At 42.6% G+C, this 12,609-nt stretch overlaps 1 protein-coding gene and 1 pseudogene across 1 annotated transcript; one reads left to right on the plus strand and one right to left on the minus strand.

The window, feature by feature from the left end:
- Positions 1-307: 307 nt before the first annotated feature.
- SCRG1 (stimulator of chondrogenesis 1) lies at positions 308-2,840 on the minus strand. Its single transcript, XM_066632901.1, has 2 exons — positions 2,605-2,840; positions 308-362 (listed from the first exon to the last, which is right to left on the minus strand). The coding sequence occupies exons 1-2, from the start codon at positions 2,838-2,840 to the stop codon at positions 308-310; spliced, it is 291 nt and encodes a 96-aa protein (XP_066488998.1).
- A 9,063-nt stretch (positions 2,841-11,903) lies between these two features.
- LOC136656576 (5S ribosomal RNA) lies at positions 11,904-12,023 on the plus strand (annotated as a pseudogene).
- The last annotated feature ends 586 nt before the right edge of the window (positions 12,024-12,609 follow it).

Here is a 12,609-nt window from a genome sequence, read left to right on the forward strand (position 1 = left end):
TTTTAGACTACAATCCAAAAATCCATATTAACTGGAAAGTCAGACCCATTCAAATCAATAAGTATTTTAATCTGGGTAAACATGATTAAGATGGTGTTAGTCTTATTGAATGAGAACCATGCCACAGGTATAAAAACAGTGGCCACCGAGAACTTGGAAGAAGCTTCTTTGGAAGAAGGATGTTTTGTGTGACATACAAAGTTGTCTCATTAGATATATATGATTCCTTGACCTTTTGTGCTTTATTCTGGTTTTCAGCAACAACATTCCACATTTGTCATCTTTTTGTAGACATGGACTGTGTTCTTCAGGGGTTGTTGCAGGGAATCACAAAAGATATCTTTGGCCCAAAGAAGATGTCTCTGAAAGAAATCAACAAGGCATTTAAATTAGGAAGTGTTCTATGCTTATTCAATACAGTGAGATGTAATCAAAAGGACTTGCAGCATAAGCCTGTGATGTCTACTCTGAAGTAAGTCCCATTGTGTTCTATGAAACTTACTCCCAGGAAAATGGGTATAGGATTGCAGTCTTAATCATGACTAATTTCCTTAGTCACAATCTATATTTCTTCTAAGGGGTCTGAGCTGCATAGATCCCTTCAGTTGTTGTTGTTGTTGTTATTATTATTATTATTATTATTATTATTATTATTATTATTATTATTTATATACCACTTTTCAACTAAAAGTTCACAAAGTGGTTTACAGAGAAAAATCAAATAACTAAATGGCTTACTGAGTGGCAGTGCCCCAGACACAGCTATGATGTCATATGTCATTTCCAGACTTCCAGCAATGCTAAGCGCCAAGCTCCACAGCTTGGTTGAGAACTGTGTGGCTGTGCAGCTTAATGGGAGCGGTGGTCACAGCTAACTTAATTTAGGATACGGCCCAGTGAAATTGTAGGCAAATGTTTTCATCATGCAGGTCTCTAAATATACCCAGCCTTCTCTTGGATTTTTATGTTAAAAAGTTCTTCTGGCCAAGTGTAGGAGCTTAATAACTTCCAACTTAAAATCTGCACTTGTTTGAAGTTAGTCTTATTAAAATAAATTGAACTTTTGAAGTAACCTGGTTAAGATTGGTCTCTTCGATTGTTTTGGTGGTTTTTTGCTGGTGCTCACACACAAAAATGTTCTTCTTTAACAATCCAGCCTTTGTTTTGTGTTTTATATCATGGATGGGATCCTGGCTTGTAGATGAAGTTTTCCTTCTTCTGACAGAAGGAGGAAGCAGTCTTTTCTCCTTGAAAATCAATGTTCATTGAGAAAAGGAATCTGTGGACACCACATCACCTATGAATTAGGTGGAATTTAGGAGACAAATATAACCTGAATGCTTTGTCTCTCTAGAAATGAAAGACATTAAGTAATCATGAGCAGTACCTCCCCTAAATGGAGCTGCTGGGAAAGAGAGGATGCTGGACTGCCTGCCCCTGAACATAAGAACATAAGAACATAAGAACAGCCCCACTGGATCAGGCCATAGGCCCATCTAGTCCAGCTTCCTGTATCTCACAGCGGCCCACCAAATGCCCCAGGGAGAACACCAGATAACAAGAGACCTCATCCTGGTGCTCTCCCCTACATCTGGCATTCTGACTTAACCCATTCCTAAAATCAGGAGGTTGCGCATACACATCATGGCACCCTGGCAACACCTGTTGCTTTTGTTCTGTTTTTATCATGTTTGCATTTCCATTCAGGACCACCTTTAAGCCAATGGGACAAATTGCTTCCAATTGGGCCCCACACCAGAGGGTCCCCTGCACTAGACCAGGGTAATCTAGTCTTGTCAAATACACACAACACATTGCAAATTTCATAGAGAACAGCAACAATTTTAATTTTCTTCTAAATTCTTAAAAAGTTAGTAGTGTCCGTTTCTATCTATCATAGAGATATAAAGTTCATAATAAATTTTATTTATCTCTACAATTCTGCAGCCCTTGGCTGTGAACCTAGGCCCCCATAAAACATGTTTTCCATTTCCATTAACACTCCTACTATCTACAAAATAGCTGAGGTCCCCCTCCCTTTGCCCCCCCCTTCTATCCTGGGTTCTCTTCTATGATAAGCAGTTGGATGCATAAGTCACTGGTATGACCACCAAAGAATGAGCAGTACCATAGCAGTATGCCCAGATAAACATACATAGCATGGATATATTACCCCATGAACTTTTAGAATGTAGATGTCCTGAAGCTGATATATCTTAGTGCAACATAAGTGGATTTCTGTACATCGTTTGGGCTGATGCTCCAATACCTGAATGTTTATTAGATAATTTTTAAAAAGAAAGAAAAATGGTGTGAAGAGGACAAAATTAAGAATAAAACATGGAGTACTCTTTTGCGACAATTTGGCATTTGACTTGTGTTTTAAAATTCGGTTAATTTTAAATAACCATCGATGAAGATGTGCATTTAGTTTTGCTTTTGATTTCAACAAGGCTTGCAGCACAATCCTATGCATGACTACTCAGAGTAAGCCCCATAAGTTCAATAGGATAGCCCTAAATAAGCATGTATAGGATTGCAGCCTTAATTGTGCCAAACCATGTACTGGATTGGGGCTATACATATGGAATAAAAGTGACTTACTTTGGGCAGCAGAGTAGTTCATTAAAGTTGCAATAGCAGACCATCTCGCAGCCTTTTCCCTCCCAGAAGTGATCCTGAAGGCTCCCATCTATTGGTCGAAGGCTGGCTGCTCCCTCTGGGATTCTGTGACAATTGCGGTCTTTTAACACCTTCTGGGAACAGGAAAGGTAGCCAGGTGGTATCATGTTGACCCCAAGCAGCATGCTCAAGAAAAGAAGAGTGGGGAGCACCTTCATTTTTGAATTGGTGCAAGACTTAGTTTGCCAATCGTACTAGTGAGGAAAGAGAGGCTTTTTAGATATGCCCCTGCATGTGATCACTCTTGGGATAGCTAACAAGTTCATGGGTTTAGTTCAGTAGGTTCTTGAAGTACACATTGAAATCAGTGGGCACGATTAATTCCACAGTGGATTGTGTCCAAGTTCAGTGACAGCATGAACATGTTTTTTTTAAACAGCAAATGTTTTCAAGTCTTGGAAAAATTAGAAGAAGCCTCCATGGCACAAGGGAATGTCTTAAGTTCTCAATTTAATATCCATTTAAACCCAAGCAAATCTAATAATGCCCTGCAAATAATTTAGCCATTGGCCCATTGCTTGTCACTTTCCCTTTGAAAATGTCACTAAAAATCACAAACTGATCAACCACACTACCTGTGGACTACACCACCTGACAGACTTTCTCAGCATGAGAACTGTGTTGGTCAGAGGTTTGAAATACCACTTTTGAGTTGTTAAGTGCAAGCAACACATTTGCTCGGTGGAGTTCCCTACTGAATAAACATTTTGGATTGCTCTGGAAGATGGAAGCAACACAGTGTTGCCAGTTTTGAAACAACTTAAAACCTGAAATGCAGGTGCAGCTGTCTTATGCATTAAACTCTGGGGGTGTTTTGATGTACCAAGTTTAGAAGTACAAAATAAGATTTTGCTGAATTCATTTCTGCATTTCTCCCAGCTTTGGGGTAAAAGAACAGACTAGGCCCTTCTTATCCACAGATCTGAATATTTGTGGGTGCCGAACTCATGGCTGGAGGACCTCAGAAGACCTCCTGGACACAACTGGATGTGCCTTTCAAAAGGCACTTCTAGTTTGCTGAAAAACAAAAGTGCCTTTCAGAAGTGTTTGTGAGGTCTTCTGAGGCATGGGAAGGTCATGTGCATCCTCCCTGCACCTCAGAAGGCCTCCTGGATGCTTCTAAAGGCACTTCTGTTTTGCGGGCATGGTTCCCTCCCCCTACGAATTTCATTATCTGTGGAATTCGGTATCCATGGGGGACCTGGAATGGATCTCATGGATACTGAGGACCCACCATATGAATTTATAGAATAAGGGACATTAAGCTATTGCTTTAAAGTGCTATTATTATTTTTATTATTATTTATTTTGTTTGTATTAAACATGTCTACCTCGCCTTTCTCCCATGGTACCTACCTTAAGCCAGTGCAGGTTCCTGCACCAGCCTAGATTGTCACAAATGTGCTATAAACTACTCTAAAGCAAGCAGCGCCGGTTGGAAGGACTGCAACAGCCCATCAGTGCTACATCCAACGGAGCGGGCGCCGGCAGTGCAGGCCTTTCCACTGGTTCTTCCTGTAGGCATGCAGCTGCATTAACCAGAAAATGAAACACAACTGCCTTATGGAACAAAAAGTGGATTTCTTTATCTGCTTAAGTGACCTATGAGACTGATTGTTCTGAGACCCAATGAGATGTTGTTATGATACAGCATGGAACCAATAGGGTGTTAATATGACACAGCTCTTATGTCTATGTATCATAATACAGTTACCCCTGCTAATTGGGTAAGGAGGCACTTTTTGCAAGTGGTGCTGGAGAATATCAGCCCCTCTTTATCCCAGCACAGTGTCTCTGACCAAGGCTTATACTTTTTATTTATTTATTTCATTAAATTTGATTTTTGTCGGGGGGGGGGGCTACAAAATCTTCTTTGAACCCAGGTAGCAGATAGATGCATTAGCTCTGCCACTGACTGGGGGAGGCAACAGAACAAGTAGGTGGCGAGCTGCTGGGGAGAGGAGGCAGGTTTTTCCCCCGATTCTCACTTTTTTAGAAGCCTGGGCACGATGTTACTTCCAGTTCTGACATCACTTTCGGGGCATCGTTTTGAGCTTGGCACCAGGCTACCTGATCATTAGCTATGCCACTGATTCAAGGTCTTGGTTTGCTCCTTATAGCTGTAGGCACTATAGATTTTAGATAGATAAGCTACAGATTTTGTAGCTAGGCTGGTGAGATGCTTGTTAAGGCTCCACAAATGTAAAGAGCCCCATGACTACAAAGTCGCAACTTTAAAATAGCTTCAGGAGGGGAACTCAACTAACCCTCAATCCTATCATTGTGTGGACTGGGCGATGGAGACCCTTCCTCATTATTTTTGTCACTGTACTTTGGCTCCACCTCATTGAGTGAGTCCCCTCATGCCCTCCATGGTGCAACGCAGGCCTCTGCTATAAAGCTGCATTTCATGTTCTGAGTTTTGCAATGGGTCAGAATGTCCCACTTTCAGGCTTTTCAAGTAAGAAGGGTGTTTCTGATGGTGTGCACCACATCTCAGCTTTCTGTAAGTACCTTAACAATGTTGAAGTTAACTTTCTGTCCCTCATTTCAAAGGAGAGGTGTCCCAGTGTCCCATTTTCAGACTTTTAAAAAACATTTTAGCTTGCTAGGCAGCATATAGAGCTCCTCTAATAATTTTGTTACCTCTGAGAGTGAGTCAGGTGGGCAGTCCCAAGCTTACAAATGCATATATAATATGGTTATATCACTAAGACAAGAAATACCTTCATTTTCGTGCAATTTTTCAAAATGAAAAGTATCAGCGTGTCCTTTAATTTTCCAGGACAGTCAGAGCATTGTGCAGAATGGTAAGGATAGCAGCTAAACTACTGAGGGTGGACTTAATGAATTGCCTCTTTGTAAGAACCATCAATACTGTGATCCTTTAAAAGAGGTAGATTTGTGAAAATTAAAACCTATTTAATTTATTTAAATTAGTTTAAATAAATAGTTTATACAGAATAGTTTATATATACAGGTGTCCTCCAGTATTTGCAGATCTGGTAATCTGCAGCTCTGTGCACCCCTCTCTCACCTCTTCACGCACGTGCGTGCGCACACACACACACACACACAAAATGTCCCATCTTCATCATAGTCCTCCTCCCTCCTCTGTTGTGTTCAGTACAGAACACCACTGTCTAGCAGTTTCGCATTTCTTATGTTTAAAATTCTATTTCCTAACTACATATAATACAAAACAGCAATTGCCTTTAACGGCTTCATATGGTTATATCACTAAGACAAGAAATACCTTCATTTTCGTGCAATTTTTCAAAATGAAAAGTATCAGCGTGTCCTTTAATTTTCCAGGACAGTCAGAGCATTGTGCAGAATGGTAAGGATAGCAGCTAAACTACTGAGGGTGGACTTAATGAATTGCCTCTTTGTAAGAACCATCAATACTGTGATCCTTTAAAAGAGGTAGATTTGTGAAAATTAAAACCTATTTAATTTATTTAAATTAGTTTAAATAAATAGTTTATACAGAATAGTTTATATATACAGGTGTCCTCCAGTATTTGCAGATCTGGTAATCTGCAGCTCTGTGCACCCCTCTCTCACCTCTTCACGCACGTGCGTGCGCACACACACACACACACAAAATGTCCCATCTTCATCATAGTCCTCCTCCCTCCTCTGTTGTGTTCAGTACAGAACACCACTGTCTAGCAGTTTCGCATTTCTTATGTTTAAAATTCTATTTCCTAACTACATATAATACAAAACAGCAATTGCCTTTAACGGCTTCATATGGTCTCCCATACCCACCCCGTGAGGCTTAAAGCACTCCCTGCTACTTTGCTGTCTCTCTTTGGCACCTGGCTGGAGGTTTATCACTTCTAAGCAGCTCAGAGAGAACTGATAAATAAGGATAATTTACAGGAGTTTAAAAAAAATGGAAGACCTGCCTTATTTGTTGTTTTGCTCTGTTCCTTGCTGCCTTGGTGCTTGTATCAGGCAGAGAGAGTTAAGCCAGAGGGAGATGAAGGAAAGGAGGGGCTACATGGTGCTCCTGGATAAATGCTCCTTTGTCTGCCTTGACTTCGATTTGCAAGACTCTCTTTCCCAACCAGGAAAGGGCTTCGGGGAGAACTGGATGCAATACTTTCTTCCGTTTAACATCTTGCTTTGACAGGAGAGAGATGAAGAGTCCCTTTCCAACAGAAAACAGCCATAACTCAAGCAGAGCATAAATAGGTTGCCTGTTGAAGAAAGAAAACAAATCAAGTAAACTAAGGCTGCCATCCTAGACACACTTCCCTGGGAGTAAGCCACATTAAACACAGTGGGACTTACTTCTGGGTAGACATGCATAGGCTTGTGCTGTAAGTGTTGTGCCAAGCGGTGGTAAATGAATGGAAAAGTGGCATGTATATGGGTAGGTGCAGGACCAGATTTATGCCCAAATTAAGTAAGCCCTCTAACTACAACTGTTTACATCACCTGTTGAAAAGTATTTCATAATGCAAGTAGGCTTAGTGCAAGATATTGATGTCCAATGAGTTTTTCATTCTTTTGCCTATGATTATATGCAATTATAAAGCTGTACAATTTCTGTTTTCTCTGTCTTTTTCTGTTAGAATAAAGCACTTTTTGGGCAATGTTGCAGGAGTTGACCTTTTAGGCTTGACTTAATCTGGCTCTGGCTGGGTATGAGATAGAGGAGAGGATATTAAGGTTATTCAAACCATGTGAGCCGGTGCAGCAAAATGGTTAAACAACGAGGTGGTGAACCAGTATCAAATCTCATCTCTGCTGTGTGGTCTCAGGCATGTTGCTCCCATTCGGCTTAGCTGTTCTATGGGGCTAGTCAGTTGCGTCACCCAGTACAGGAGGCCAACACATCACCCCCATAACAGACCTCCTCCCATCCGGGGGTGGGGCAACGCCCAGGCAGTGAAGCACCATTGCTCCTCCCCACTTGTGTTTTGGCTATAACTTTTGATGGATGAGAGCGATTTAAATGTGGTTTGTTTTGATGCATTCTGCATGAAATTCCACATCAAATGATATATAACATGATGGTATTATTCAAAAATGCCAAGATTTTAAAAATGCTGTGATTAGTGGTGTCACACCCCCCATGCGCATCACCTGGTGCAGCCCAAAACCCCTGAACCTCCTAGCAATGCCACTGGGGCTAGTGATATGCATTCACCTTGCAGAGTTCTTGTAAGGACAACATTAAGATGGTATGTGTGAAGTGCTTTGTACACTCAGACAGGAAGAGACAAATGCGAAGTCTTATTATTTGACCGGGCTTATGTAGTTTGATCCTATGCAGATTTTCTCCAAAGTCTACCCAAGGTGACACAATGAGGCAGTAAATTCATGGCTAGCCCATCTGTGAAGAGAGTGATGCAAAGTATGGCAGGTTGTATGGAAAGGCAAGCAGACTCAATGTGCTTTTCACTCTAAATTTTTAAAGCTATATGTTTCCTAAAAGCAAGTGGGAAGCTGATTGGAAGACAGGCACCTGCTTCCCCACCTACTACCCTTGCTCGCTCCCTTTAAACAAAACAGGAGATACAAGACATGATGGGAGCTCTGCCAGTGCATTCTGCACTGTGTTTATTTTACAACAGGTCTCACTCTTCCATTTAGGTAACCAAAAAATCAAGAATTAATCAAAGATAATTTTGAATTAACAGAATGCTGCTTAAATACATACATTTTGATTGCCAGCCAAAGCATGGGAAGGGACCCAACAATCTCTCTAGGGGAGGACATTCCACAGTCCTTGTGGTGGCACCACCAAACAGACCCTTTATCTCATGCCTGCCAAGTATTCCTCCAACTATGATGACATACACAGCAGGACCTCCATCTATCATAAGTCATGCGCAGCTTCATAAGAGACAAAAAGGACTTGCTGTATACGGACATATCACAGGGAGCACTTTATAGGGGACCACTCATGTGGCTGCTTCTGCATTGAACCTTCATTATATCATAGATAGGTGTTACTTTTGCTTATATGTGCCACAGATTGGACCCCCAGATATATCTATCGAATATCTATATCTATCGAATGTATCTGTAAAAGCAATTAGCCCACAGGTGTACACATTTGGTCCCTGTTCTGTACGTGCAACGTTGGGCAGAAGTAGTTTAACTGAGACTTGGGTCAGATGTTTCATTTTGCTTTTGTGGAGAATGAACTGCTAAATCACCTGGTCATCACAGCATTGCCAATGCTACGTTAGTGCTGCAGTAATAAAGCTACTGAGAAAGCGAAGTGAGATCATTGCGGAATGGCTGCTCCTGAAAACCCCTGGAACTGAGCGTTTGCACAACAGGGCAGGTGTGGGTTTCAGAACACCAGCAAAAAATACGTCAAGCTGCCTAGGCTGCTGCTAGCAAACAGACTGTGTCCACTGCACCTTAGGAAAAAAGCTGCCAAAAGATTGGAATAGCAACTGGATTCAGTTACAAATAAGCAGCCAGGAGACTTGCTCAAGGTGCATGCTCCCTCCAGTGACCAGGTTGTGAATGCAAAATATGTGAATGGCATGAGAATATAATAGCCACGCTGGAACGCATTTCCCCACCTCCCATGGTGTTGGGATCCCAAGAGCTGGGTCTGCCTGAGAGGACGTTTCAAACAAAATGGCAGCCAGTCATCAGATCCCTTGCAACCTGGTGGTGTGCAGAAATACAGCTTGTGGATCATGCAATGCCCTGGGCTCTGGCAGACTTGCAGAAGTGTCTGTGACACGGCACATGGAATCGTAATTTGGTCGATGCCTTGGTTATGTGAATGGAAAAGTGAGCTAATGGGTAAATAGAGGCATGAACCAAGAGCTGGGCCCTGCCCAGCATTGTCAGTGGAGATCCTGCACTGTAGCTCTTGAATCCTGTGAAATAGCTGCTTGGGACCACAGAATGACTCCTTCCAGCCCTAGCAAACGAGGAAGAGCATGAGAATTGATCTGGGTGGGAATCAGCTCTCATTGCAACTCGTTTGAAAACTCCTGATTTAAGGTTATCTGGCGCCACCAGGTGGTAGCAGCTAGCATAGATTTTTTTTTTTTAGTTTTATTTTCCCACCACAGTAGGCTGTCACATTAGTGCTTGCCTGAGACTGTGAACAGCCTAAATTGACAAGCTACCTGTACCAGCAACATTAAAAAAACAAAAAAACAAAAAAAAAATCTTTTGCTCATATGGCTTGGCTATGGAAACACATTTCTTTTATTCATTTAAACTACATTGACAAACCACCCAAAGTCAAAAAGACTGAGAGTAAGCACAAACCTTCTAAAAAGATTATGCTAAGGAAACAATATGAAAAGATAGAATCAAGAGACAAAGAATTGCAGAACAATATTATTACAAAAATTAGTGACCATTGCACCATTTCAACTCATCCATTTGGAAACATGTCTCCTGGAACTGAAATTCCTTGTTCTGATCTCCTAAATGTTTTCATCAGTGGCATAGCTAGAGGGGGTGCAAAATGCTACCTTTTGCAAGGATCCTCACTGCAGTGTGTGAGTGGCCTCTCTCCCTCCCCTTTGGAGCCATTCCGGATGGGGAGAAGCAAAACCCTTCTCTGCATCTTCTCTGGCATTGGCTTCTGTTTTGCTCCCCTCCTCCCTGGAATGACTCCAAAGAGGAGGGGGAGAGGCCGCGCATATGCTGAAGTGAGGATCCTTGCAAAACTTAGCACTTTGCACCCCCTCTAGCTACGCCACTGGTTTTCATACAGAAAAAATGTTAATTCAAGCATGCAGAAGAAGAATGTGGTGAAGTGTTACTCGCTGTTAGCAAAGGACCGTAACTCAGTGGCAGAGACTTTGCTTTGTATGAGAAAGTCCCAGGTTCAAGCATGGCATCTCCACGTAGGACAGGAAAAAAAATCCTTGCTGCTGTCTGCAGTCACTCCGAGCTCTGTGGCCCAACACTTGCTGAAACCTGCTCCCTGGGATTCTGTTCCTGATTTGTCAGCCAATCGACATTTTGGTTATGACAGATTCCTAGCCAACAGAACAAGATCTTACCACATACCATCGCCATTCCATTGCAGTCCAGGAAGCTTCTGCATCATGATAAGGTTTCACAGGGCAGGAAGTCTCTGTGCTGATGCAGCATGAAGAAGAACAGACTGCAGGAGCTTTCAGGAATGCACCAGGTTGCATAAAGCCATAGGTGAAATGCAGGGCCAGCTCGATCCGGAGACCAACTGAGGCAGTTGCTTCAGGCAGCAGATTGGCCAAGGGTGCTCACATCCACCCACCCACTCTCCTGCACGGTTCCTCTTCCTCCTTGGATTCCCTGGATTGGAAAAGGAAGAGGGGTGTGGTTGTGGTGCACAGTGTCCTGCCCTGCCAAACTATCTCCTGAGGCGATTGCTTCAGTCTCCTTCAGGGATAGGCTAGTCCTGGTCAGAATCCCAAGATTCAAAGCCCCATTCCACTATGAAGGTCACTGGATAGCCTCAGAAAGTCACAATCTTTCAGCCATACCTGCACTGTTTAAATGAATCCTGTGAATGCTGCCCTAACTAAGCTTCTTCGAGGAAGAAAAAGTTGCTCATGTGATAAATACCTAAATATGAACAGAAGAGCACTGGCATCTCCCAGATAAGATGCCTATCTAGGAATATGTGAATGCTGCCACTGCTCTGAGCGGAAGAAGAGTCTAAGAAGCGTAGAGAATTTCCTGTCCTCTATATTTGTCAGGTTAATTGTGGCAGGTCACCTATATTGACAATGGAATCAGGGGGAAAAAAGGCTTAAAGCAGTAGCTTTTCTTAGATCAAATGCTGCTGTATACCAGATCTATGCATACAGTTGAACATATGAATACATTTGTAATGTTCTTGGGAGCAAAACGTTTTGCTCTCACCACCCAGAATGGCTCTGAAGGGGAGGGGGAGGGTTTGCTTGCATGGTGCATTCAGACACCTGGAAAACTTAGTGTTTTGCACCCCCTCTAGCTACACCACTGATTGGTTGTGTGAACCCACTTCACGAGGCCTGCCAAGATTGTATGCCATAGTAGAATTTGGGGCTAAGAATTCTGGGGCCAGTTCCAAAGGACAAGTCCTCCCCTTGAGCTAGCCCTGTACTACCTGTGCTCAACACTGGTTTTCGATGCTGTGAAGCCTTCCATCTCAGAATCTGAGCGGCAGAGCTGGATCAAGCAAGGGCCACTCTGGAGAGAGTGAGGTGGAGAGAGTCACAATCACCCTTCATCCCATTCTGTGGTATCATAACAGCAACTGTTACCCTGCACATGCCCAATCTTGTCTGATCTTGGAAACTAAGCAGGGTCAGGCCTGGTTAGTACTTGGATGGGAGACCACCTGGGAATATCAGGTGCTGTAGGCTTATACCATAGTCTTTCGAGACTGAAGGTTGCCAACCACCATTTTTCCCATAGGAGCAACATCGGCCAAAGCTGTGCTCATAACCATTGCTCGAAAGCAGGAAGGAGTGACTGTTTCCTAGCAGTTAGGGCAGAGTCCGCTGGGATCACACTTTTCGCTGCTGCAGTATTTATTTAATTTAGACCCTGCCTTTCCCTTGCCAAAGCAAATGTCTCGAGCAGTCCACAAAATGCGCACAAAAATACAACACAATGACAACGTAATCGTTACTCATAGTATAAGATCAGGGTGCTAACCTGAAAAAGAGTCAGGCTCGGACAACTCAGATTTTTGGTTGGTTGAGGTACTTACTACTCCTCATCATTCACCCCCACATAACCAGCAGAGGTCGCTTAATGAACTATCAAAATACCACTGCAGTGAGCCCCAAACAGACTGTATTTGTAGGCCCATCGATTGAAATGTCACTCGTGTAATATGATCTGAAAGTGCAAGATGAATACTGTCCAGTGTAACCACCAGGTGACTAATTTAGAATAAAGTAATTTCTGAACTTGGTTCAGTCTACCCATTTTTAATATGCAGGC

Source organism: Tiliqua scincoides, chromosome 6 (genome assembly GCF_035046505.1).
Source record: "Tiliqua scincoides isolate rTilSci1 chromosome 6, rTilSci1.hap2, whole genome shotgun sequence".
Lineage (NCBI taxonomy): Eukaryota > Metazoa > Chordata > Lepidosauria > Squamata > Scincidae > Tiliqua > Tiliqua scincoides.

Coding starts and splice junctions, on each gene's coding strand:
- SCRG1 (XM_066632901.1), bottom strand. CDS start 2,840: ATGAAGGTGCTCCCCACTCTTCTTTTCTTGAGCATGCTGCTTGGGGTC. Junction 363..2,604: donor GAACTACTCTGCTGCCCAAA/GTAAGTCACTTT, acceptor GATTTCTTTCAG/AGACATCTTCTTTGGGCCAA.